We start from the raw sequence: 25,949 nt of genomic DNA, 5'->3' as shown, positions 1-25,949 counted from the left end.
AAAATCAGTGGCATGAGATTCACATCCCCCAAAGCCCACTACTTTGACGGCTGTGGAGAGAAGGATAGATGTGCTGGAGTGAGGGGAGAGAAAGGGACAAGGGCACATTTAGGAGGTTCCTGCAATGCTCCAGTTAGAAAAGACTGTGTAAGCCCCATGGTAGAATGAGAAAGAGAGCAGTGAGTGGATTAAAGATCTGCATGGACCGCAGAGCAGTTCTGACTGTGGGCAGAAAGGAGAGCAATGGCCTCAGGACGCCCTGGGGGCAGATGCTATTCCTTCAGGCCTCCCTGTCTTTGATCATTAAAACCCCAGGCCTTTGTGTTCCAAAAAGTCCCTCCTCCCCCTATGACAGTACCATGGCTGCAGGTGACTCCTGGGCCTCATGTTGGGGAAATTCATTAACAGCTAAGGAAGCTGAGTACCCCAAATCTCTGACAAGCCCCATCCTAGGACATCCTTATGGGGATCCACCTGGGCTCAGGCCACGGAAAGGACAAAAGAACATGTCACTTGGCTTTAAGGAGACAGAAGGTAGCAACAGTGAGGTCTGAGGTCAAAAGGAGCTGTAGGTCCCCAGAGCCTGCCCTGTAATGGTTCCTGAGGACAAGCACAGGCCCATGGCACCCCTGTGAGCTTGCTTCTTGGGATGACTTGGCAATCAGGTGACTTCCCACAGCCAGCAGACAATAGGAAAAAGCCAGATGGAAACTAGTGATGGGCATCCTCTGAAGACCCTGCTTGGGGTTCAGATGTAGCTCAGCTGGTACAGTGCTTGCCTAACATGCACGAAGATGTGGGTTGGATCCCCAGCATCACAGACACTGGATGTGGGGGTGCACTCTTGTAATCCCAGCACAGGGAGAAATGGCGGTCTTCGTGGTCATCCTCAGCTATATGCCCTGAGGTATGTCAAGGGATCTGAGGACCATGTGGGCTGTGAGGAAGGCAGAGAAGCAGATGCGCTTGCCTAAGGCAAGCATGAAGAAGGCACTCAGTGTCAAGAATGGAAAGATGCCTCTGCATGTGTGACTCAAGGAGACTGATGCCGCTTCCTCTAGTATAATCATGTCTTCCTGCCATAGCTGAGGCAAGCTGATGGCACCTTGTCACGGGGAAGGGTGGGATGACACTCTTACAGAACCTGAAGCCCCCACAGCCTCTGACCCCACCTCTCATACCTCTACCCTAGTCATAGACCATCTTGTCCACTCCCAGAGATGTCCCTGGCAATATGTCATGACTGTCACATAGCTGCTCTGAGCCTTCTTTACCCACATTCTGGAATGACTACAGCTAGACAAAGCCATCTCTAGAGCTTCAAGAAAATGTCACCTATCTCTGGCCTTTGAGGTAAGGCTGAATGATGCCTTGAGGCCAGGCTGACATCTCTGTGCAGAGCAGAAGCCTACAAGGACTGAGTGAGACTGGAGTCCCCTCTGACCTGCCATGTGATGATGGCATGGCCTGAGCCAGGGCTTCCTCTGTGGGTGGAAGGGCTGAAAGGTTCTTGCAGAAATGGAATAATCTTTAGAACCTGTGTTGGGGCGGAGGGGGGCAGACTGTCATGTGGGAAGCCTAGGGACATTGTGATCTGGGCAGTAGGGAGCAGGCCAGGCCAGTGATGGTCTACCACGCCTTGGTTCAGCCTAGGAACTATAAGGGGTTGCTGAAGAATGGGAAATGGTCAAAGAGCAGAATTAGGGATCACATTCTAGAGTTGGAGCTGAGGAAGAAGCATCCACTCCAGCACCACTGTCATCAGCATCTCTTAGCTGAGCATGGGGCTCAGCTGGTCAGAGATGGGTCAGCTTTTCTCTCCCTGAAGAGCATGTGCTGGTCTAGGTGGCCTCTTCCTTGGGATGAGAGAGAGGCTGAGACACACAGAGAACCAGCAAGATAGAAGAGAGAATGAGAGAGTGGGGAGGAGAGGCAGAGATAAGGAGAGAGGGAAAGGGGACAGCATCATATATATGAAGGGTGGTGCAGTCAGGGTATCAACGTGGAATAGAAGAAAACCTGGCATGCAGAGGTCAAGGCTGTATCTTCAGCCAAAAATGGAAGATAGGCTCAAGGGCATGGCCATCTTGTCAGTGACCACAGGGAGGATCTTCTGCAACATGAAAAAAGAAAAAGTCAGATCAATGAAGGAGGTTGCTGGCCACAAGGAGGTGGAGATGGGGGAGGTCTTGCCTTCACTCAGTCTTCCACATGAGAAGGCCCATGGGGATGTGGGTCACTTTACCCTGATGCTCCCTTGACTCATGACCACACCATTGTCTCTTCACAGGGCCTCCTCTCCTGCCTGGTGGCTCTGCTGGTCTCATTTCCTGGAGATATTTGGATCCTTGCTTCTGCTTCCGCTTCTGTTACAAGCATGGCTACAAGCTGGTGAGTGGTGGGGACCTCACTACAGGAGTCTTAACCATAGAAGGGGCCAATGTGGCTTGGGAGTGGACTGTCATGTGGACCTGTGTCTATTAGAGGATCAAACCAGAAGTCTCATCCCCAAGAAAGAGCCATCCCTCAGAGTGGGCTCAACCCAATCTTTCTGTTCCAACATCCACAGGGACTGTCTTTCCCTCTGTCACACCTGCCTGTGGATGATGGCTCAGGAAGGTCTGGGTTATCCTTACCATCTTCTGCAGAGACTTCAGATTCTCCCCATCCTTCCCAGGTATCTCAATGAGATACGACAGAGAACCTATCTATGGATCAAGCAACCACCCGCCATCTCTGGTGTCCAGGGCAGCTCCATCAAGATCCCCTTCTCCTTCTACTTCCCCTGGGAGTCAGCAGAGGGTCCACAGATGAGGATTCTCTGGAGATGGAAACACTTCCATGAGGAATTTATCTACAACTCTTCCTCAGGTTTCAAACATGAGCATTTCAAGGACTGGATCACCCTGAATTGGGCCCATAGTCAGAAGTCTGGAGTCCTCAGAATCCTGAACTGGAAGGAGAAGGACCAGACTACATACTACCGCCAAGTTCATCTGAACACAAAAGAAGGCATTAAGTGTATTCAGTCTATTAATGGGACTCGACTGACCATCATCCATGGTGAGCCACCCTGGCTCTGGCTTTGATGCCTCTGGCTTCCTTGTCTCCTAGATGTCACCCCAGGCTCCACAACTCAGAGATTTCTTTCATACTCTTTTCCCTTGGTTCTGCCAAAAGGACCTTTTCCTTGTTGTTGTGACAAGTCTTTGCTGCTCTTCTGACCTTGTCTGTCATTCTCTACTAAGATGGAACCCTATACCCTCTCTAGACCTCAGCATGCTCTGCCTCCTAGTTCACCCCTTTTCTGTCCCAAACTAACACTGCAGGCCAGGCCACTTCTCCAGGACCTCAACTGAGTGACTTCTCCAGGATGTAACTGACTCACTTGGTCCTGAGGCAGGGCTCCCCTGAGTCCCTGTATGGAGCATCTCCACACAGCTCCAACCTAAGCCCAGAACAAACAGCAGGTGCCCAATGGACGTTCTTGGAGTCCTCCAGTGCAAGTGTAAACTGCCACCTGTCACCACAGCCCCCCATTTTCCCTCCTAGCTCCCCAGCACACATCCCTCACCACTTTCTACCCAACTCCCTTGTCTCCTCTCCATTTCCCAACTCCGCTCTCTCCTTCCTTGTGGTCACCTCTCCCACATTAGACCTCAGTCCCTACTTTTGTGATGTGGCTGCTCGGTTTTCTGATCCCTGCCTCTCCTCTGAGGCTGAAGTAGCTGCAGGCTCACACTGAGGCCCAGCCTCGTCACTGTGTGGTCCTACACACGGCTGGACAGGAGCTGGAGACTCTATGTGCTGGGTTGTTGATCACAACCTTGCTCTGTGGCTCTTTATATATATTGTTTTGTTTGTTTGCTTGTTTTTTGTTTGTTTGTTTGTTTTTGTTTTTGTTTTTGTTTTTGTTTTAGAAAACAGGGTATCTGTATTTAGCCCTGGTTATCCTGGAACTCACTATGTAGACCAGGCTGGCCTAAACTCATAGGAACCTGCCTCCCAAGTGCCAAAACTAGAGGCCTGGGCCATCCCATTCAGCAGTCTCTCTTGACTGGATTAAAGCCAGCCTGTGAGAAAGCACCCACAGCATGGTTCTCTGCACAGTCTCTATGGCCCCCATGTTGACCTGTAATGTCAACCAGCAGCTGCCAAGGATCTGGGAAGGGAGAGAAAGAAGCTGTTTCATGAGTCTGGAGCTTCCAGTCGAGGTACACGTTCTGGAAATTGACCAGAGTGATGTTTGTAGAGTAAATGAATGAGCTGTGAACTCTGCACTGAGCTGTTCACTCACAGCTAAAATTATATACTTTCTGAAATGCATTTTTATAAATTCACTGTGGGTGAACATGTAAGTGGTCTGTTAATTCGTGTGTGTGTGTGTGTGTGTGTGTGTGTGTGTGTGTGTGTGTTCACATTACATCAAGTGCATGTGGAGGATAAAGGAGAACTTTAGGTGGCATTCATCTTATTTTATGAGACAGGTTCTCACACTGGCTTCTGCTGCAGGCCGCAGGAATATATCATAAGAACTCAGCTGGTTATGGCAAAGTCACTACCTGGAGGAATCAGGGAATTCCTCCAGAAGAAGCCAAATCCCAAGGAGTTTTTGGTGTTACTTGGCTTGTTTTATATCAGCTGTATTCTGTTATGAAAATCATGTGTGCCTTCATAGTTTTCCCAATTGACTTTTCCCTAAGAAGGACTAACAGTGTGGACTGATCACCCTCTGGACATACACATTCCAGGTATTTGGAGAACAGCCTCAGGAAAGGCTTTCTCTGGAATCAGATATCTCCCTTGGCCACTTTCAAGGGAGCAGTAATAGCAGTCCACATGCAAGTCTCCTGATTTAAGGTAAATTCCACAAGGAGACACCACCTAAGTCAGGTGGACGTTAAGTAATACCTTTACACAATTCAGCTCAGACCCTCCTTTCTTACAGCCTTACTAACTTTATAGACCACTAACTCCTTACCTAACCACTTCTAGGAATATTTAGATAACCTTCTATGCTGACAACTATGCTCAGCCAGAACCCCCGTTCAAGCCTCCTTGTAATTATCACCATTGGCAGCATCTGGCCAGGTCCATCACCGGATGGAGGAAAGTACCTTATCAGACATACCTCTGTACTCTCTAAGAACAGACTTAACCATCCAGACTACCTGTTTGAGAAGGCCTGGCAGATGTGCCAATTAAGCCTTACTTCCTCCTTTCCCAAACCTTACCTCCAGTTCCAGATCTCCCTTTAACCAGAGGCATCTAGCTGTACACAGGTTGCCTAGCAACTGAGCACACTTTCCCCCACCCTGCAGAAAAACGGCAGATAGCTTGGACAGATAGGAGCCACAGGAAAAAAAGAAGACAGTTTTATTTTCTCCCATTGACCTGGCAACTTATAGATTCTTAACATTTTCTGCTAATCACGTTTAAGACTATAGTTGAGCACATAAGATTCCCTCTTCTTAGATATTACCTGAATTTAGCCTTTAGTTAATTCATTTCCCCATTGGTCACTTCCCTTTGGGGTTGCAAATGATAATTAACGGTTATTGGCTCCCTATGTGATTCTTATCACCCCTCCGTTTGACCCTGGAAGCCTGGCTTTATATACCAGGACTTCCAGGGCACAGAGGACGGAGAAGAGAAAAGAGAATGGAAGAACTAGATGGGTAAGAACTTGAGAGGAACAAACTGAGATGGGGAAGAACTAGGTTGAAGGGCTAAAGAGAGGACTAGAGGAACGACATGGAAGATGAGGAAGAGCCAGATGGGGAAGAACAAGATGAGGAAGAGCCAGATGGGGAAGAACAAGATGAGGAAGAGCCAGATGGGGAAGAACAAGATGAGGAAGAACGAGATGAGGAGAGAGAAGGAGATGGGAGAGGAGCTGATATGGGAAGGAACAAGATGGATGAGAACCTAGAAGGGGCAGAACTAGATGAAGGAATTAAGATAGAACCTAGAGGGGACTGCAGACAAGTGTAGAGAGAAATCAGGCTAGAAATGAGCTAAATACGAGAGCAGAATATAAGCTTGTAACTGACTCAGAAGAGTAAAGTGTATGGACTAAGGAGTTTCGTGTACATAGATTCGTTTCTTCTCATCAAAGATTAATTATCAGCTGGTTGTAGATTCTTCCCGGACCTTGGGAGGGGACTATGGAGGGGCTGGACCCCCGTAGTTTCTGATAGGCTTCAAGATTGCCAAGTAGGCTAGGTTATATGACCAGTGAGCCCCAGGATCATGTCTGTCTCTGTAATGGAATTACAATTCTCTAAGCTCTGTTTGATGTGGAACTAAATTTCTATAGACAGGCTGGCTTTAACTCACAGAGATCTCCTGCCTCTGCTCTAGGGCTAAGATTAAAGGCCACACTCATTTCACCAGGCTCTTGATATGGATAGTAGGGATCAATCTCCAGTTCTATGGTCTGAGCATCAAACACTACATGGACTGAGACATGTCTGTATGTTACCCATATCTAGGCAGAAACAACAGGATTTCCATGGCCTAATTGTCTGTGACCAGATGACGATCTGAGGACACATCTCCAGGACAAGTGGAGAGTGAACATTTAAGCTTGCTCTCCTGGAGTCTCAGCCTTCAGCATGTGTTCCCTCTCTGTGAACTTCTAACAGCTGTTCCCCATCCCACATCCCACAGAGGAGACAAGGTGTGACACTCACCCCATCCCTCCCTCATCCAGGGGGATCTGCTCACTCCTCATCTCTCCCCAGCCATTAGGACCACCATGCAGAGCCTCTCCATGGTCACTTCTGCAGTCACCACAGCTGGCCTGGAGGACACAGAGGGCCTGAGAAATCCTTCACTTGTGAACCTGGGAGCCACAGTCAGGGTGGTGTTGGCCACGGCTGTGCTCATAACCCCTGTCTTTGTGTTGATGGTCTTCCTCTGGTGGAAGCAAAGGTAAGTGGTCCAGAACATTGTCTGTGTGTTCCCAGATCACAGACCTCTAGGGGCCAGGACCTCTCACCTGTGAGGAAAGTTTACATCAAAACAGGGGTTGGTGGCCACAGATCCTGCATCCCACTCTCCTCCCGGCCTCCTGCCTGGGAATCAGAGAGTATGGCTGCAGGCTCGTGCTGTGAAAACACCCTGACCTTGGACAGGTGTAAGAACAGAACCCACAGTTCTGCTATGTGGGTTCTGATTTCCTCCCCTTAGAACCTAGGTCATCTTGTCTGTCTCTGGTCCTGAAATCCCAATTGTGCTTGAAAGACCCTAACCCTTCAGGCTTACACCCCCAAGGCCCAGGAAATAAGGAACTAAAAAGAAAACTAGTTCCAAGGGCCACCTGACTCAGCCATTATTCAACCTGTAACAATGTAACAATGTAAAAAGATTTTTCTTAAGAGATGTGCTCAACTGTGACTGGGATAGTTGCAAGTGTTCCAGGAAGGACCACTGTGACCTTTGTGTAAACTCCACTCCTGCCCTGATACCCCCCTTGAGGTTTCAGGAAGAACGTACATATGGACGTGACTGTACCCACTCTGTGATCAGACCATGATCTTGTGAAACGAAGTTGTATGGGAATTGTAATCTTATGGCTTTTGTGGGTTTTTCCTTTAAAAGCACCCATGTGTCTACAGTAAGATGCAGCTCTTGCTCTCAGGACAAGAGTTTGCCCCTCTGTACAGTCACTTCTTCAATAAACACCTCTTGCTGTTGCATCAACTGGACCGGAGTCTGGGTTCTTGAGGCGCCCACTCGAGACCCTAGATTTTGGGGTCTAACATGCTGTTTTCTGTCTGTCTATGGAATTGATAACACTTTTTAATACTTCTCTTACTCCCAGGAATCCATCTGTTCCTCTCTTGACACCCCATGTGAGACCTCCTAGGTCTCAGAGTGACAGATTGTGTCCAGGAGCAGGGACAGGGAGAGAGGAAAGGACCATGGTCCACATTGAGAGCCACTGCCTGAGGATTCTGGTTCCTCTCTCCTACTCCCTGGGCACAGACATCTCAGCCACAGCCCTGAATACACCATGCTCCTCCTCAGGTGACAGACCATGGCTTGCATTGTTGTGCCCATGTTGCTAGACCCCCAAGCAAGATCACCACAGAGCCAATATCTGACGCAAGTACAAAGGGGTTTATTGATAGTAAGCAAGCCCGGGCTTGGTTCGCATCCAACACACTGACTAGCCAGGTGAAGGAGAATGGCCCTGAGCTCTCAGAGAGAGGGTTTTTAAAGGGGGAAAAAAATGCAAGCTAGAGGGTATAAGCCTTTGCATTTCAGGGTCGTACTTAGCTAACAGGAACATTTAGCCAAGAGAACTATAGAAGATAAAATACATTTGGAGACTCTCCCAGTACTGTTGGAGACTTTGATGGATTAAGCCTTTGTTTTTGCTTCATAACTCTTTATGGGCCAGCAGCCTACCCACCCTGGGGGGATCGCCTTGACCGGAGTCTTAGCTGGGTATTTATGTCTCTGGAACTTGGTTCAGCTTTTATCTTAGTATTTATACAAATGAAGTTTTCTTTTTAAAACGGAGCTTGTCTTGCTCCCATGTTGGTCCTCCTTTCCTCACGGGCCCGTCTGTATACACTCGCTTTCCTTATTTCTTGCCATGTTGATATTCTGACCTCTGGGGTCTCTCCTAGGACAAGATTTCCTTCCCAAGTCCAGTCTGTCGTGACATTTGATAGTCAGTGGGTCAGCTTCTAACAAAGAGCCTCCCGGGACATAAGGACAGCATCCACTGACCAATAAGAATGAAACCCAGGCTACTTTTTATAGCCAGAAGAGAGAGATGCATGGGCATGCTTGATTGAGATCCACCAATCACAGTCCTGCATAGATTCAGCTCCAGTTCCACCAATCACAAGCCTCAAATGTGAATCAATCATGAGTGTTTGCTGAGTCATTGAAAAAACTGTCCCATCTCCATTAGACTAGTTGAAGACAGGAGGGGTCATGGAGAAGTGACCCAGGCTTCTCCTGGCTGAAGTGAAGTCTCCTGGGACAGCTGTGAGATGTCTGCAGTGGTGTAACTGGATCCAAGACTCCTGAGACTGAACTCAGCAGCAGCCATGGTCACAGGGATCTTGTCAGCTGGGGTGGTGTCTCCTCTGAGCATCCCTGGGGTGTTCACACGAGCAGGCTGCCAGGATGATGGTCTGGCCAGTCATCTATGGGAGTATCCGTTCATCATCTCCTCCCTCCAGGTAACTGGTGAGAGAGAAGGGACCTCATGAATGATACTCCAATGGTCATGTGACTTGCCATGTCAGTTTCCATTGTTCAAAGGGAAGTAACAACAATGGAGCCCACAGCAAAGACTTCACAGAACCAACAGAGCAGACATAGCTTCTAGCCTGGCTACCAGTGTTTGGGATTAGTTTTCCCTGGCCTGAGCCAGGCAGTTAAAAGAAGTACTAGAGGAAGCCAGGCATGGTGGAATATGCCTGTAATCCCAATGATTGACTGTAGAGATAGCAAGACCATGAACTGGAGGCTGTCATTAGGACCTACTGAGTTTGAGGTCAGCCTGGGCTACATGAGACCCTGTCTCAAAACCAAACGACCAGCAAATCTCACTAAAACTCCAAACAGAGGGGTCATGGAGGCTGGTCATCCATTAGCTCACTTTGGTTGGAGACAGAGAACTTGAAGATGTCACCAGTTTCCTCTTTAGATTCACTTAAACAAATTCTGTGACAATTAATATTTTCTTTTAAATAATATATATAATCTTGAAGAGGAAATTGGGAGTTTCTCCATTTCTGTGACCTCAAACTCAGTGACATGTAAGTTTCTACCTCTGGCCTTGGCTATCTGCAGAAGCTAGGAAACTTCTTCTAGAGGAGCAGGAGACTGAGCTGGTCACCCAGCCCCACTCACTGGGCCTTTAGTACACTATAGAGTCTCTTCTTGGGGGTCCCCTAGGCAGGGGTACAGAAAGTGCTCATGCTGAGGTTGGCAGCACATGAGGGAGATGAAGATGATGATGTCATCCTAGGGGAGAAAGAAGAGGTCAGATGGGGGCGGGGCAACTGTGCTAATATAAAGTCTCAGGTGCAGCCTGAGTGTCCTGTCTACACCACCAGCCGCCATCTTCCATCCTCTCTAACATCTCCTCCACTCTCCTCAGGACCCAGTCTGGTCAGGTTACTCTGGGTCTGTATGTTGTCACTGGGGTAAACAAATCATGAGTGGGAGGGTAGGTGGTGTGACAGGATAGGTGGACAGATGGACAGTTTTCATCAATGGTGGTATCTGTAGGGTCGGGACCCACATAACTGCACTGTGGGTAATTTGAAGGGAGTTTCTGGAATTGGATATTTCAGAGAGAAATAGAGAGTGTTGAGACTGTTGGGTATAATGTCTGAGTCTGGATGCTGGGGACACTATCAGGAACTGGATCTGAAGAGTCACATAGCCATGCCTGGAGAGGCCATGTTTACTTGCATGATTGTGTGTGTCTGTGTGCAGCTGCATATGTGTACAAGGAAGTGTGTGCTCCTGTTTGTGTAGGCCAGAGGACAACCTCGGGCGTTACTCCTTCTCAGGACACCATGCACCTTGGACTACTTGTTTGATTAGTTGGTCCTTCTTTTTGTTTGCTTGTTTGCTTGTTTTGGGGGAACACGTTCTCACTATGTACCCCTGGCTGGCCTAGAACTCAATATATAAACCAGTCTACATTCAAGCTAACAGAGGATCATTCATCTCTGCCTCTGCCTCCCAAATGCTAGAATTAAAGGCATGCACCACCATGCCCATTTTCAGGTTTATTTTTTTTTTTCATTATATTTACTTATTTATTTTACGGGGACTGAGCTGCATGTGCTACAGCCTGAGCAGCAGCCGGGTACTAACACTGCAGTCTGACACTCCCAATGGTCAGATGCATGTGTGCATGTGTGCACACACACACCAACACTCCAGGCTGCTCTTCTACAGACAGTGTCTCTCCCCTATGAAAGTTCATGTCTGCAGTGCCCAGTCACTGATATTATGGGAAACATGGTTGGGATTGCAGGAGACTGACTACAGCATCCTGGATAGAAATCATATCCCACAGCAGGGTCCCAATGGCCAGGCCTTGAATGTCTAACAGTGCACATGACTTGTGACTAAGGGGCCAGCAGGTGGCAGCACTGAGGCGGAGCACAAACTGGAGTGGTTTTGGATTCATTGTTGAGGTGAGGGAGGCAATACCCAAAAAGCTCAGGGTACTTATAGAGTCTGAAGCAGCAGGCAGACCAGAGCAAGAGTGTCCACGGGGCCTTGGTTCTGCCGGGTGCTGTGAAGAGTCCCTGAAGGACAAGAAGAGAACAAAGAGCAGATGGTGGTGGGGACACCGAGCTAGGGCTGGGGACGGAATGTGTTTCCTCATCACCTCCATCCTCGCTGTGTCTGAAGTGAGCAGAAACTGACCACTTCTGTGCCTGAGGTTATTAGACAGACAGACAGACAACAAGCATGGTGGGAGACATGTGAAAATGTTGAGGTGGCGGAGGCAAGAGTGGAGGAGATTATGGTGGTGAGGAAACAGTGATTACAGGCCACATAGGAAATGGATGAGATTCAATAAGACAGGAGGTAAAGGTAGAAGAGAGGAGAGCCTGGCATGGTGAGGTCAGTTCCATATCTTCCTGTCAATAATGGGGGCTGGGCTCAATGGCACGGCCATCCTGTCAGTGACCACAGAGCGGATCTTCTGCAGCGTGGGAAAGAAGAAGCCAGAATCATGAAGGAAGTTGCTGGTCACAAGGAGGTGGAGATGGGGAGATCCTGCCCCACTCTGTCCTCCACATGAGAAGACTTGGTGGTTTTGTGCCACTTTACCCTGATTTTTCCTGACTCCTGAGCACCTCAGGGTCCCTCCACAGTACCTACTCTCCTGTCTGATGGCTCTGCTGGTCTCACTTCCTGGAGGGAATCAGGCCATGGCTTGGATCCTGCTTCTGCTGCTGTCAGCTGCATGTCTGCAAGCTGGTGAGTTTGGGGACCTTCTTAGCAGGGACTCTGCCTTAACCCCAGGAGGGGCCAGTGGGGCTGGGAAGAGCAGGCTGTCATGTGGACAGGGGTCTGCTAGAGGAGCCAGCCAGTCCTCTGTGCCCCAAGAGAGAGCTCATCCTCAGAGGGGGTCCAGCCCAACCCATCCTCATCTGTCCTGTACTGTATGGGACAGTGGGACACAGGGCAGGACTGTCCTCTGGATGATGGGTCAGGAAGCTCTGGGTTGTCCTTTCCATCCCTTGCAGAGACATCAGATTCTCCCCATCCTTCCCAGGTGACTCATCAGAATCCGACAGAAAAAGACCCTATGGGGTCAACCAACCAGCACGCTGCTCTGGTGTCCAGGGCAGCTCCATCGAGATCCCCTTCTCCTTTTACTTCCCCTGGGAGTTGGCAGAGGATCCACAGATGAGGATTCTCTGGAAATGGAAGAACTTCCATGGTGAATATATCTACAACTCCACCCCACTTTTCATACATAAGCATTTCAAGAACCGGCTCATCCTGAACTGGACACAGCCTCAGACATCCGGAGTCCTCAGAATCCTGGACTTGAAGAAGAAGGACCAGACAGTGTACTTCTGCCGAGTTCATATGAACACAAAAGAAGGCATGACAATGTTTCAGTCGATTAAAGGGACCCAACTCACCATCACTCCTGGTGAGCACATCCAGGTCAGGCCCTGGTGGCCCTGGCTTCCTGGTACCGTACGTGTCATTAGAGATCCTACACTTGTGACCCTTCCCTCGGATTCCTCTCGTGTGTTCTGTGCCCTCCCCAGAGCTCCGACAACTGCACCTTTCCCCACAACCATCCACAGCCTCAGCTGCTCTCTCTGAGCTGCCCCTCATGGGCCTCAGATCCACCCCACCCCCGGCCTCAGCTCTGCCCTGATGGCCCAGTCTCCTGCTCCTTTCTCCACACTGACTACCGCCCTGCCCACCCCACCCTCGTTGACACAAATCCACGTGGATCTGACCTCTCCAGGATGGAGCGGCCTTCACCTGGTCCCGTGTCAGGGTCTCCGTTAGATCTAGACTTTACACCCTATCTCGTGCCTTCCACAGTAGGTGCCTTCTGGTCCCGTGAACCCCTCTCTTCCCAGTCCCCCCACTTCACCAGTCTCTAGACACATCCCTCACCTCTCCCTGCCCCAGTTTCTTTTCTACTTCCTCATTTCCTTCTTCCCCTCCTTCCTCCCCATCCCCCATCTTTCCCACACAGACCCTCACGTTCACACCATGATCAGGTTCTCTGGTCACTTCTCCTCCTCCATGGCAACTGTAACTGCAGCTTCCACACAGAGTGCACACAGGCCCAGCCTAGTCACTGTGTGGACATTACCCCAGGCACCCGTCACCACTGCTGGGCACTCTCATGGTCATTGTACAGAGAGACACGGAGATCAGCAGAATTCAACCCCTGCCTAAGGTCATACTGGTGAGGAACAGGCCCCGAAAGGGACCTTTACCTCCAAACATCTCTCAACCAGTAGACATGTGGCCTCTGTGGAATTCACGCTCTTGCTTGCCTCTCTTCTATCTTGATTTTGTGGATGAGTATATATGGTGTAAGCGTGTGTGTGTGTGCGCGCATGTGTGTGTGTTTGTGTGGGTTCATGTGGGGGGGGGGGACATGTATTTCATTTTTGTGCTTGGGAAGGCCAGAGGTGGATGGACATTAAGAGTTCTCCTATACTAAGACCCACCTTATTCCCTTGACGCAGGGTCTCTCACTGAACCTGGAGCTCACTGTTTTAGGCTAGGAGGATGGGCTGTGAAGCCCCATTGATCCTCTTGTCTCCATCTCCCATGGTGTTGCGGTTATAGGTGCTCACGGGGTCTGTCTTACGAATAAGATGTATGACATCTGAGGAAGGAACACACAAGGTTAGCCTCTGACACACATACACAGACACACAAACACACACACACATTCATGCACCATTGTGTGTGCAAAAATTTAATAAAAAAATAAATTTTTAGAAAATAAAATATAAAATTAATAGTTAAATAATAATCATCATTAATTTCATTGACAATTCTCATAAGTACCAGTGATAAGTGGGTTTGTCCCTTCCAGGTTAGACCCACCCGCCTCCCCCGGGCAAACCACTTAACCATCTTAACTCCTGAGATGGTTCAGGATAAACTCCATAGACAGACCTGACAGACACCTTATATCTGCATTTCCTGTGTCTCCTACATGTTTCCCTAAATGACTCCTGTTCTTCCAGCCTCCTCCCTCTTCCTCCGTTCCTAATGTCTCCAGCCTTGGCGGTAATCTGTTAGGTGCTTGTAGAATGATCAATTTAAAGCAGCCATGCCTTTCTCTACTTCAGGCAGACACACCATGAACTTTCTCTTGTCCCCAGGGCCACGTGCACACTAGACAAGGGCTCTGTCATTGACTTACACCTCACCTCCACTATGAGTTCTTCCATTAGAATTTTTTCATCACTAATTTTAAAAATTAATTCATTAGCTGAATATTCCTGCCCATTGTTTTTAAAATATTAAAATTAACATTATGAAGACATTTTTCTTTTTTTTTTTTCCATTTCTTGAAGACAGAGTCTCATGTGTTCATGCAGGTCTCAAATTTACTGTACAACTAAAGATGGCCTTGAACTCTTCCCCAAGAGCTGGGACCAAAAGGACGTTTCACCATACCTGTGTCCATTGCTTGAGATGGACTCAGGGCCTCATGCACCCTAGGCAAGCACTCCACCACTGAGCTGCATCCACAGACCTCAAAAAAAATGTTTTATCTGAGCAAAATATCCTCATTTAGGGCAAAGATATCACACCCAGGGAAATATGTGCAACATGTATTAAAAAGAACCCTGTGGTTGACTTATTAATTCTCTCTCTATAATTTCATTTTTGTAGCCAATTCAATAGTACTCTCCTTCGCACGTTTTCTCTTTCATGTCTAAGCAAAAAGACCCCTAGTGATAGATATCTCTCTCTCTCTCTCTCTCTCTGTCTCTCTCTCTCTCTCTCTCTCTCTCTCTGTCTCTCTCTTCCTCCCTCCCTCTTATCTCGATCTCTGTCTCTCTCTCTGTCTCTCTGTCTCTCTATCTCTCTGTCTCCCTGTCTCTCTCTCTCTCTCCCTCTCTTCCTATCTTTCCTTTGATGAGTCTTTCTCTGGGCTGAACTCACAAAGTGGGCTAGGACAGTTGGCAGTGAGCCACAGGGATCTGCCTATTTTCCCCTTGAAGTGCTGGGATTACAAGTGCATGGCAACACACAGGTCCCTGGGGATGCTGGGAAGAGGAAGGGTTGAGTCAGGAGTCCTCAGGCAGATGCAGAGGACACAAGATGAGACTGCCCTACTGAGAAAAGGTACCAAGTTAAACATAGGTAAGAATTATGGGTTAATTTAAGTGTAAGAGCAAGTTAGTAATAAGGCTGAGCTACCAGCGGAGCATTTATATATAATTGTATTAATATATATAATATAATGTATATTAATTATGTAAGCCTCTGAGTGTTAATTTGGGAAGCAGCTGCCAGGTATTTGGGAGCTGCTGAAGGGACAGAAACTTCCACTTACACGAAAACCCCACACTGCTCTTCCATGGAAGTGCCCGACCCCTGTGACAGCATCATGGCTGCAGGGTACAGTCACTGCTATTGGGGAAATGGAGGTGGCACTGCAGGAGACTGATTACAGCATCCTGGACAGAAATCATCCCACAGCAGGTCCCTATGGGGATTCAATAGAGGACATGAAACTAGAACAGAGCCAATGACTTAGGATTAAGAGGCAGAAGGTGTCCTAGTTCGAGTTTTTATTGCTGTGAAAAACTCCATGACCAAAGAACTTAGGGAGGAAAAGGTTTATTTGGCTTACACTTCCCAATCACGTTCAATGCTGACTTCCTTTGTCTCTTCCCAGCCCCCAGGACCACCTCTCCAAGCCCCACCACTGCAACTTCTGCACTCACCAGAACTGCTCTCACAGCCACAGAAGGGAAGAACAGCGGGAAGAATCAGCCCCTGGGTCTGGGAACCACAGCTGGGTTGGCAGTGGCTGCTGCTGTACTCCTGGCTGGGGTTTTGGGGTTGATAGTGTTCCTCGGGTGGAGGAGAAGGAAAGGTAAGTGGTCCAAGACTGCACCCCATCACACGTCCTGAGTGTTTCAACAGAGTCCTTGAAGGGGATTGTGACAGGGCAGATGTGAGGGCTCAGGGATAGCTGAGTCAGGAAAGTGCTAGAGTCCTGGACATTGTCCTCTAACCTTAGACCTGGATGGAAGCAGGTCAGCAGGAGACAACAGTGTCTGGACAGTGTCTCTGTGAGAGGTGAAGGGCGGTGCTGTGGCCTGAGCAGCAGCTGGATTCTGACATTACAGTCTTAGGGTGCAGAGGACAGACTGGAGGGGGCCAGGCTGTGTCACTTTGCCACAGTGGAGCTGCACATGAAGATGAATGGCCAGACCCGGGAATATGTCGAGGCAAAAGCTTTCAGACTTTGTGATTAGCCTGGTGTGATAGTGCATGTCTGTAACTCCAGTGTGTGGAAGGGGCAGGCAGGAGGATCAGTAGTTCAAAGTCATCCTTGGGTGTAGAAGACCTCAAACAAACACTCAGTGATTAGATGGATGACATGGGGACAGAGAACAGGAACAAGTCTAAGTGTGTTGAGAAACACTCTGGTGAACCCACCAAGTCATATAGGGACTGAAACAGGAAGTCTGTTTGAGGGTGTGTAATGGTGGTTACTTTCCCACTGTGGTGATAAAACTTCATAATCAAAAGTAACTTGTGGAAGGAAGAGTTCAATTTGGCTTGCAGTCCAGAAGGAAGGTTAATAGTGGAGGGGCAGCTGAAGCAGGACACTGAGAAGTCACATCAACACATGCAGAAAACCAGGGAGAAAGCTGGAAGTGAGGGTGGGCAATAAGTTCTTAAATTGTACCCCAAGTGACACATAACTCTTCCAGAAGTCTGCACCTCCTAAATGGTCCATAACCTCCCAAATACGACAAAGATTTCAAATAGATGAGCCTGTTATGAAGATTTTTCATTCAAATCTAACCCTAACCTAACCCAAACAATTAAAAAATGAAAACAATTCAATTTTTTGGGATAGTTAGGCGTGGGCTAACCAGCTGAGTTGGGGATCTATTTGCCGTGCCTGTGTGGATCTCACAGAGCTGAACAAAAACAAACAAACAAACAAAGTGTATTTATAAGTCAAAAGAAAAAACAGAGAGAGATGGTTCAGGAGTTAAGAGCACTTGCTGCTCTTGCAGAGGACCCAAGTTCAGTTCCCAGCACCCATATGGAGCAGCTCACAACCTCCTGTAAGTCTAGCTTCAGGCACCCAGGGCTTTCTTCTGGTCCACCCCCACCCCCAACCCCCAACCCCTCTCCTTGGGGACAGGCTGGCATACACAATCATGCACACATACATACACACACAAATAAAAATAAATCTCTAAAACTAAAATTATAATCTAAAAACACTTAGGGAAGGCCAGTTGGCAGTGGCACACGCCTTTAATCCCGTCACACAGGAGGCAGAGTCAGGCAGATCTCTGTGAGTTCGAGGCCAGCCTGGACTAAAGAGCAAGCTCCAGGACAGGCAAAAAAACTACACAGAGAAACACTGTCTCAGAAAACAAAACAAAACAAAACAAAACACACACAAAAAAAAAAAACAGGGAAAAAACAGTTAGGGAAAAACAGTTAGGGAAACTAAGGCACCAAATGACTTGTTCTCCAAAACACAGTGGCTGACATTGTGGAAAGAAAGAGGAAGCGGGTGAGTAGGAATCATCTCATTCTTAAAGTGGAAACATTAGTTCAGATGTCTATATTAGGAGGCTGGAGAGATGGATCATTGGTTAAGAGCACTGGCTGCTCTTGCAGAGGAACAGGCTTTGATTCCAGCACCCATGCAATGGCTCACAATAACCTGTAACTGCTGTTCCAGGGGATCTGATGCCCTCTTCTGACGGCCACAGGGACCAGACACGTGTGTGGCAAACGGACATAACAGCAGGCAAACAGTCATACAATTAAAATGAATTAAGGTTTTTTTTTTTTTAAAAAAAGATGTCTATACTACAAAAATAATCAGTAAATTCAATATAATTCCTATTTAAAGTACAATGGGAGTTTTGTAAAAATAATTCATCTTCTCAAATTAACATACATTCTCAAAAACAAAATGAGATGAAATAACAAAAATGGCCAATAATGGAGCACTCCCGCTGCCTGATCCCAGAGTTTATCACAAGTTCCAACAGGAGGCTGGAGGGATGGCTCCGCAGTTAAGAGCACTGGCTGCTCTGGCTGAGAACCTGAGTTCTGCTCCAGCACCCACATCAGGCAGTTTACAACCGCCTGTAACTCTGGCTGCAGGCGTATTGATCGAAGCCCTCCCCTGAATCCCACAGGCATCTGGTCTCATGGCATCCACACCAAAAGAGGTGCAGGTAATATTAAAATTCTTAAAGCAAAACAAAACAACATCAACAAAAAACTTTTAGAGCTACAGTAGCTAAATAAATATAAATAAATGAATGAACAATAGATTTTTTTTTTTTTTAAAGCTACAGTAGCCCTCGGAGGGTAAAGGGAGTCAGTGTGGAAGCCTGGGAGCCACATGGTGGAAAAAATCAACTCCTGCAAGTTGTCCTCTGACTTCCATACAAACTGTGGCGCACCCCCGACCATATAATAAATAAGTGACAATTTAAAAGCTACAGTAAATAAAAAGAGAATAGTATGCACCAAGACAAAAAGACCAGTAGATTAAATATAATCCAGAAAGAGACGGTCTCTAAAGGCACACAAAGGAAGTCTGGTGAATGCAGAGTAGATGAGGCAGGTGTGGAGTGAGGGGAACTCAAGGTGGGTGAAGGAAGCAGAGGAGACAGGGGTGGACATGGACCTAGCAGAGATCTGGGGAGGGTTGCTGTGTAGGACACCAGCCCAGCAGAGGGAGCTCAGGCTTCTCTCTGACTGCCTGGAGCAGGTTCTCTGCTCCCCTGTCCTCTGAAGGTGGTCTGAACACAGAGGACAGCTGAGAGGGATGATGGAGGATCAGCACTGATGTCACACTGACACTGTTTCTTCCCCCACAGGACAGAGGACTAAAGCTGAAACCCCAGCCAGGTGAGCGCCATCCGGGTCCTCTGCAAGAGCAGCCAGCGTTCATAACCACTGAGCCATCTCTCCAGCCCCTTCAAATAATATGAAAAAAGGAGAACCACACTCAGGACCCTTCACACCTCCCTAACCACTGACTCATCCTGTCTGTTCCCTCCTTGTCCTCTATGACCTCAGGCTCCTCAGGGCACCAGATTCTCAGTGACAAGGAGTGCAGAGGGTCTCAGGAGTCTCCTTCCCAGAACAACACCCACTTAGGCCTCAGACTTCCTCCCTCTCTCCTTCCATTTCCTGGGCTTCCCTCTCTGTCTCTGGTTCCTCTCAGCCTTGAACATCCGCCTGGATTCAACAGCTCTCCCATCTTTCCCTTTCTTCTCTCTGTCTTTCTCTATGGTCAGTGAGCCCCGCTTCCCCAGAAGCCTTTGTTCCAGATCTTCCACATCTCTGCCCTTTTCTTTCCACCTCCCAACCTCTCCACCCTTCTCTCCTGCCTCTTCTTTTCCTACTGTACATGGCCTGCTCTGACCCTTCCTCCTCCAACCCTTTTTTTCTGAGAAAGGGTCTCGTTTAGCCCAGGCTGGCCTCAACCTCACTCTGTAGCCAAGGATGACCTTGAACTTCTGATCTTTTGCCTCCACCTCCCAACTGTTGGAAGGACAGGCATAGTACCACACCGGGCTTATGACGTGCTGGGATGGAACCCAGGGCCTTGTGCAGATAACTCAAGCATCTACTAGCAACACTGCATCCCAGCTTCCTCCATCTCTGCTCTCCCTGGGGCTTTTCTGACCAGATGCCCTTCCTCCAGTCCTGCTGACTCACTTCAGATTTTATGGGGGGTTGTTTTGTTTTGTTCAGACAGAGTCTTGTACTGGTGTGGAACTCACCAATTAGACCAGGTTGGTTGGCCAGTGAACACAGAAGTCCCCTGTCTCCACCTCCTGAGCACTGAGATTACAAGCATGCACCACCGTGCCCCGTTCTGTGTGTGTTGTTACTGTTCCTGTGTGTGTACATGTGCAGATGCACATCCACATGTGCCCAGTGTGTGGAAGCCAGAGATCAATGGTGTGTCTTCCTAAATTGCTCTCCAATCTATTTTGTGTTCCTGAATGAATGGTTGTGTGTGTGTGTGTGTGTGTGTGTGTGTGTGTCTGCACCTGTGCATGTGTGTGGAGGCCAGAGGTCTATGTGGTGACTCCCCTCAGTTTCTCTCATCTTTATTTAATATTTATTTTGAGGCAGGGTCTCTCACTAACCTGAGTTCATCAGTTGGGCCAGGCTGCCCAGACAATGAGCTTCAGGGATCCTTGTCTCCACATCACCACCCTCCAGGAACATCGTGTCCAGCTTTTTTCACATGGGTCCTTAGGGATCTAAATTAGGGTCTTCGTGTTTGTGAAGCTGGCACGTTGCCAGCTGAACCATCTCTCCAGGCCTCCAATTTATCTTTTGAGACAGAGTCTTTCACCGAATCTAGAGCTCATCTGTTAGTCCAAGCTGGCCAGTGAACTCCAGGAATTTATCTGCCTGTCTCTGCTTCTCCAGCATCCAGCGTTCTGTGGGTCCTGGGTCTGCAATCAGGACTTCGTGTTTATGTGACACTTACTTTCCTAACTGAGCCATCTCTGCAGCCCAGCACCTAATGTCTTAACCTTTTCCTGTCCAGATTCTGATATGTTGTTCATTTGTTCCTGTGCAGGGACCTCATTGAAAACACCGAGAATGTTGAACCTGAAGGTAAATTCTGCCAGCTTCCTATTTCCCCACCTAGCTCTGCCTTCTTCTCCCAAGACCCCACACTTACATAAGCATCCCTCTGTATTTTCTCCCTTCCCCCCTTCACCCTGTCCCTCCCATGTAACCAAGGTCCTCACCTCACTGTCAGAACTCCCAGTCATCTGTCTCCCTTCCTGTCACAGCTTAACTTCAGCACTCCATGTTCTTTTTCTCTAGGACAATATATGGACCCCAAAGAGAACCCCAAGGTAAGCCACTCAGAGTCAGGCCTGAGGGAAGTTAAAGGGATGTTGAAGAAGGAGGCAGAAGGGTGGAGATTGGAGGTTTGGGCAGGACACTCACGCTGCAGCTGCTGCAGGTGTGGGCAGAACACTCAGGCTGCAGCTGCTGCAGGTGTGACAGGACACTCACGCTGCAGCTGCTGCAGGTGTGGACAGGACACTCACGCTGCAGCTGCTGCAGGTGTGGGCAGAACACTCAGGCTGCAGCTGCTGCAGGTGTGACAGGACACTCACGCTGCAGCTGCTGCAGGTGTGGGCAGAACACTCAGGCTGCAGCTGCTGCAGGTGTGACAGGACACTCAGGCTACAGTTGGGGCAGGTGTGGGCAGGACACTCAGGCTGCAGCTGCTGCTTTATGGTGGCCACAGCTGCACTGCTGCCATCTAACCTCTTGTCCCCACAGGATAACAACATCGTGTATGCATCCATTGCCCTCTCAAGCCCAGCCTCTCCAGGAACACCACCCTGCCAGCCCGTCCATGGGAACCCCCAGGAAGAGACTGTGTACTCCATCGTAAAGGCCAAATGAGTGGGTCTGGGTGACGATCTCAGAGTCACCTGTGCTTCTAGTAGGAAGACTCCCAGCTTCCACTGATACCCACAGCCAGAGATAAAATCTCATGGGTCACTGATACCCATGGCCAGAGACAGAAATCCACATGTCAGGACATTTGAGCTCAGAGAAAATGAGAAATTCCCAGTTCCCTTTTCTAACTTCCTAGACCTTTCTCACAAAATAAAACAATCCACAGAATTTGCCTAAATGAATCTAATTAAGAGTCATTCATGTGACCCTTAACTTCTGGCCCTCTAAGATCCCCTCCTCTATCACTTTTTTCTAGCTACCCTAAGGCAGGAGATGCTTCCAAATCTTCACAGCCAGTCTACATGATGTCCACCCACATCTGGGAGGGTAATAGCCAGTACACAGTGACTGGTTCCCATGGACCACCACACTGGACGTCAGCAACAACCCTAGATAGATGGTGTGAGACAGGGAACTAAACACCAGATGGTCACAATGCTTTCCTAAGGCCATGCCGCTCCCAGGAAGTTGGGGAGCCAGGACTCACAGACATGCTTTTCTGAAGGTTCCCCAGGCCTGGGTCCTGCTGCTGTCCCCAGCCTCCTATACCCTCCAGAGAAGGCAGGTTGCCATAGTGACATGAAATGAAGTACAGCCTAGGCAGGAGCCCCAGAGACCTGCTTTATTACCCAGGATGCACAGCTCTGACCTGAAGCCTGGAGCAGGTCACCAACTCCAACATTCAACATCTACTCAGGATCACTGAGAGGCAGTCAACTGTAGAAGGACCAGAGCACACTACTCCTCAAAGAGACCCGCCAGGAACTCCTCTGAGCCATCCCCCTGCTGTGATTCCCCTCTCTCCTCTGCCTCCCCAATGTCTTCCATGAGTTGCTCCAAGTCCAGGTCACTGGGACCATCATCTTCAGGGGGGAAACTTGCTGCCTCCTGGGTCAGGGGCTCCTGAGGCCCAGGACCTTCCTTTCCCAATGGACAAGCCCCGTGTGGAGCTGGTGGAACAGGGCACTTTGATACAGTTTTAATTTCCTTCTCCTCGGGTAAGTGGTCCCTGAGGCCTGGTTTTAGAAACGCTAAGTTTTTTGTTTGTTTGTTTGTTTGTTTGTTTTTCCAACAGGGTTTCTCTGTGTAGCTTTGGAGCCTGTCCTGGAACTCACTCTGCTGAATTGCTGCTCAAAAACCTAAAAGTTTAAAAAACCTCTAGTTCCTAGTTTTCATGCCTTATGTCCCTGCCATTACTTCCTGGGATTAAAGGCATGTGTCTTTCCCAAGCAAGACATGAGATCTCAAGCGCTGGGATTAAAGTTGTCTGTCACCACTGCCTGGTTCTGTTTACAGTGTGCCCTTGAACTTACAGAGATCCAAAATGATCTCTGCCTCTGGAATGCTAGGATTTAAGGCATGTGCTACCATTGCCTAAACCTCGACATTTAATATAGTAGCTGTTCTGTGAATTTGAAGTCTCCAGAAAGATGATGGGGCCCCACCTCTCTGTGCCAATTTTTCCTGTCCTCATAGTTTTAATAAGCTCCCATGCTTTTGACCTCATCTTCATCCTCTGTTCCTTTGTCGTCCATCTTGCCTTCCTAGCTCCTTACTCCTGGCCCTGAGAAACACTACAGAAGATCTGCCCTACCCTCTACAGAATTTCTGCCTTCCTCCCTTCTCTCTGGCCATGTGGTTCTGTCTCCCAGGAATCCTGTTCCACCTCTCACACTACCTAGATATGCAAAAACCTCTTTTGTTCTCAGTCAGTTGCTCTGGAATGCCACTAGGCCTGAAGGCAAGGGATGGTCTCAGCTATTCTGTCCCCTCCCAGTCCTTCAGTGCTTTGTTTGGGGCTGGCCCTAGACAAAGGGGAAATTTATAGAATTCAGATACCCAATTCAATGGCTAAAGGAGAACAGGGAGCTCAGAGGCAGAAGGCCCTGCCTACGTGAACTTACCCAAATACTGGCCTGAGCAGGATGCTCACACATACACGTTCTATGGGAATTATGAGCACAGGAAATTCATAACAAGGAGCAGCTGAGTAATAAAGCTGAATAACACCAAATATTCCATGATAAATGGCTTCTCACTTGAAGGACCCTTGATCAGTCAAGGTATAGTTTATTATATACTGCTGGACTCATTATATTCCACATATTCTTGTGGTTCACCACAATGACACACTCTTCTAGCCTCTGTGAGCACCAAGAATGCATGTGTACACAGATATATATGCAAGCAAAACACCCATACACACCCATACACATACAAATTTTAAATATGTATATTAAAAATAAATAAATAAAATGTCAAAATTCTAAGGCCCATTCCATCAGATGGACCCGAACCTGGCACTGTTAACGGGTCCAAGAACCTGTATGTGACAATCCTAGGCCCTAAGGAAAATCCACTCCCATCCTGTACTTAATGGACATAGAATTAAAGTGACTCTAACAACTTCACTGCTGTCCCCACAGATCTGTGCATCTCTCAACCTTGTCAGAGATGCTTCTCCTTGCAGCAGTGACAATTAACAGAGTTGCTCAACTGGTCAACGTCCTGAGAATGAGAGACTGAGACATGCTCAGTCCTCATATGGACATACCACAACCCTCTACCCAAGGCTCAAGGATCTTGAAAAAGAGGGAAGTCAGGGCAAAAGAGCCAGAGGTGGTGGAAACTGTATTTTCTGAACACACCAGGGCAATCACACATATGAACTCACAGGGATTGTGACAGCGAGTATAAGATCTACAAAAGCTTAGGCCAGATAAAACTCATTATTGAAAAGGTATGATATTTCACTACAGCCTGATGCTGCTGGCATTTAAAAAAAAGATTTAATTTAATTTTATGTATATGGGTGTTTTCCCATATGGGAAGTGCCCAGGTTTTGAGAAGGGCTTAGCCCTCCAATAGGTAAGAGGGGCATCTGAGAGCTGGAGAGCAGCAGCCTGAGAGGCAGCAGAAGACTGACTGGGATTCAAACCCTGAGACTTAACCTGCAGGGTGGCAGCAGCCTGCACTCACAGGGAAAGCTAGAGAGCCAGTTTCCAGGGAGACAAAAGGGAGGTGGGGTGAGTGCAGAGCCAGGAAAAGCAGGGAGGAGACATGAGTTCAAGGCAGGGGAAGGAAGCAGAGGGAGAAGGACATGGACAAGGAACAAAGGACCAGGAGAGCTGTCCTCTGATTGGCTGTGCTGTGCAGACGGACAGCTGAGGACCAGCTTCAGGTCCTGGTGACTCTCACAGAAGGCAAGCTATGTATATGCTGCCAAGGATGGGGTCAAGAAATGATTTAGGCCAAGCCTCCAAATTAAACAATCAAAAGGATTGTGAATGAATCCAAGGTGTTGAACTTTGGGATTGTATGCACTTTGGAGCTTGGTTTTACTTTATACTGATTATGGTTATGCCATGTTTTCTTCCTCTTGAAGTAAAAGAGAGTACTTTTTTGATACTGCAGTGCTGTGTGATGTTCTGTATGGCAAATGTGTTGCTGATTAGTCAATAAATAAAACACTGATTGGCCATTGGCTAGGCAGGAAGTGTAGGCGGGACAAGGAGGAGAATAAAGCTGGGAAGTGGAAGGCTGAGTCAGAGAGACACTGCCAGCCGCCACGATGAAAACAGCATGTGAAGATGCCGGTAAGCCACGAGCCACGTGGCAAGGTATAGATTAATGGAAATGGATTAATTTAAGCTATAAGAACAGTTAGCAAGAAGCCTGCCACGGCCATACAGTTTATAACCAATATAAGTCTCTGTGTTTACTTGGTCGGGTCTGAGCGGCTGTGGGACTGACAGGTGAGAGAGATTTGTCCTGACCGTGGGCTAAGCAGGAAAACTCAAGCTACACTGCAGGAAGACATCTGAGAGACTTTAACCTTTTTAAGAACACTTTTAAAAATATTTAAATTTATAATGCTATGGGACAGATATAATTAATGATAGGTATGAGCTTTACTTAGTCCCTTGCAAGTGTTTTCAGGGTTGAGCTTAAAACGAGTAACTAGAAACAAAGTTTGTCTATTCAGATAAACCTGGACAGCCCTCATACTTCAGAAATCTGCAGAATATGGCATTTAAAAATCTTCATTAAAAAGCTTATTATATCAGACAGAGACTCCCAGATCCTAGCAGTGACTCAAGGTCTCCAAAGAATATTATGGGGCACAACAATGTCTCCATTTGGATTTTGGCAATTCTGACCACAGGGCAAGAAGACCTGATGCAACACCTGCCTCCAGGACACAGCCC

General features: G+C 48.1%; 2 protein-coding genes across 2 annotated transcripts; both read left to right on the top strand.

Moving 5' to 3' along the window:
- Positions 1–359: 359 nt before the first annotated feature.
- On the top strand, positions 360–6,940 carry LOC131898610 (paired immunoglobulin-like type 2 receptor beta-2). Its single transcript, XM_059249798.1, has 4 exons — positions 360–369; positions 2,291–2,391; positions 2,649–3,063; positions 6,747–6,940. The coding sequence occupies exons 1-4, from the start codon at positions 360–362 to the stop codon at positions 6,938–6,940; spliced, it is 720 nt and encodes a 239-aa protein (XP_059105781.1).
- Positions 6,941–11,731: 4,791 nt separating this feature from the next.
- On the top strand, positions 11,732–21,760 carry LOC131898609 (paired immunoglobulin-like type 2 receptor alpha). Its single transcript, XM_059249797.1, has 7 exons — positions 11,732–11,982; positions 12,281–12,667; positions 15,911–16,111; positions 19,110–19,140; positions 20,837–20,874; positions 21,091–21,122; positions 21,559–21,760. The coding sequence occupies exons 1-7, from the start codon at positions 11,895–11,897 to the stop codon at positions 21,682–21,684; spliced, it is 903 nt and encodes a 300-aa protein (XP_059105780.1). The 5' UTR covers positions 11,732–11,894; the 3' UTR covers positions 21,685–21,760.
- The last annotated feature ends 4,189 nt before the right edge of the window (positions 21,761–25,949 follow it).

Source organism: Peromyscus eremicus, chromosome 23 (assembly GCF_949786415.1).
Source record: "Peromyscus eremicus chromosome 23, PerEre_H2_v1, whole genome shotgun sequence".
NCBI classification, from domain to species: Eukaryota; Metazoa; Chordata; class Mammalia; order Rodentia; family Cricetidae; genus Peromyscus; species Peromyscus eremicus.
Note: the sequence above shows the minus strand (reverse complement) of the source record. Positions and strands in the feature narration are given on the sequence as shown.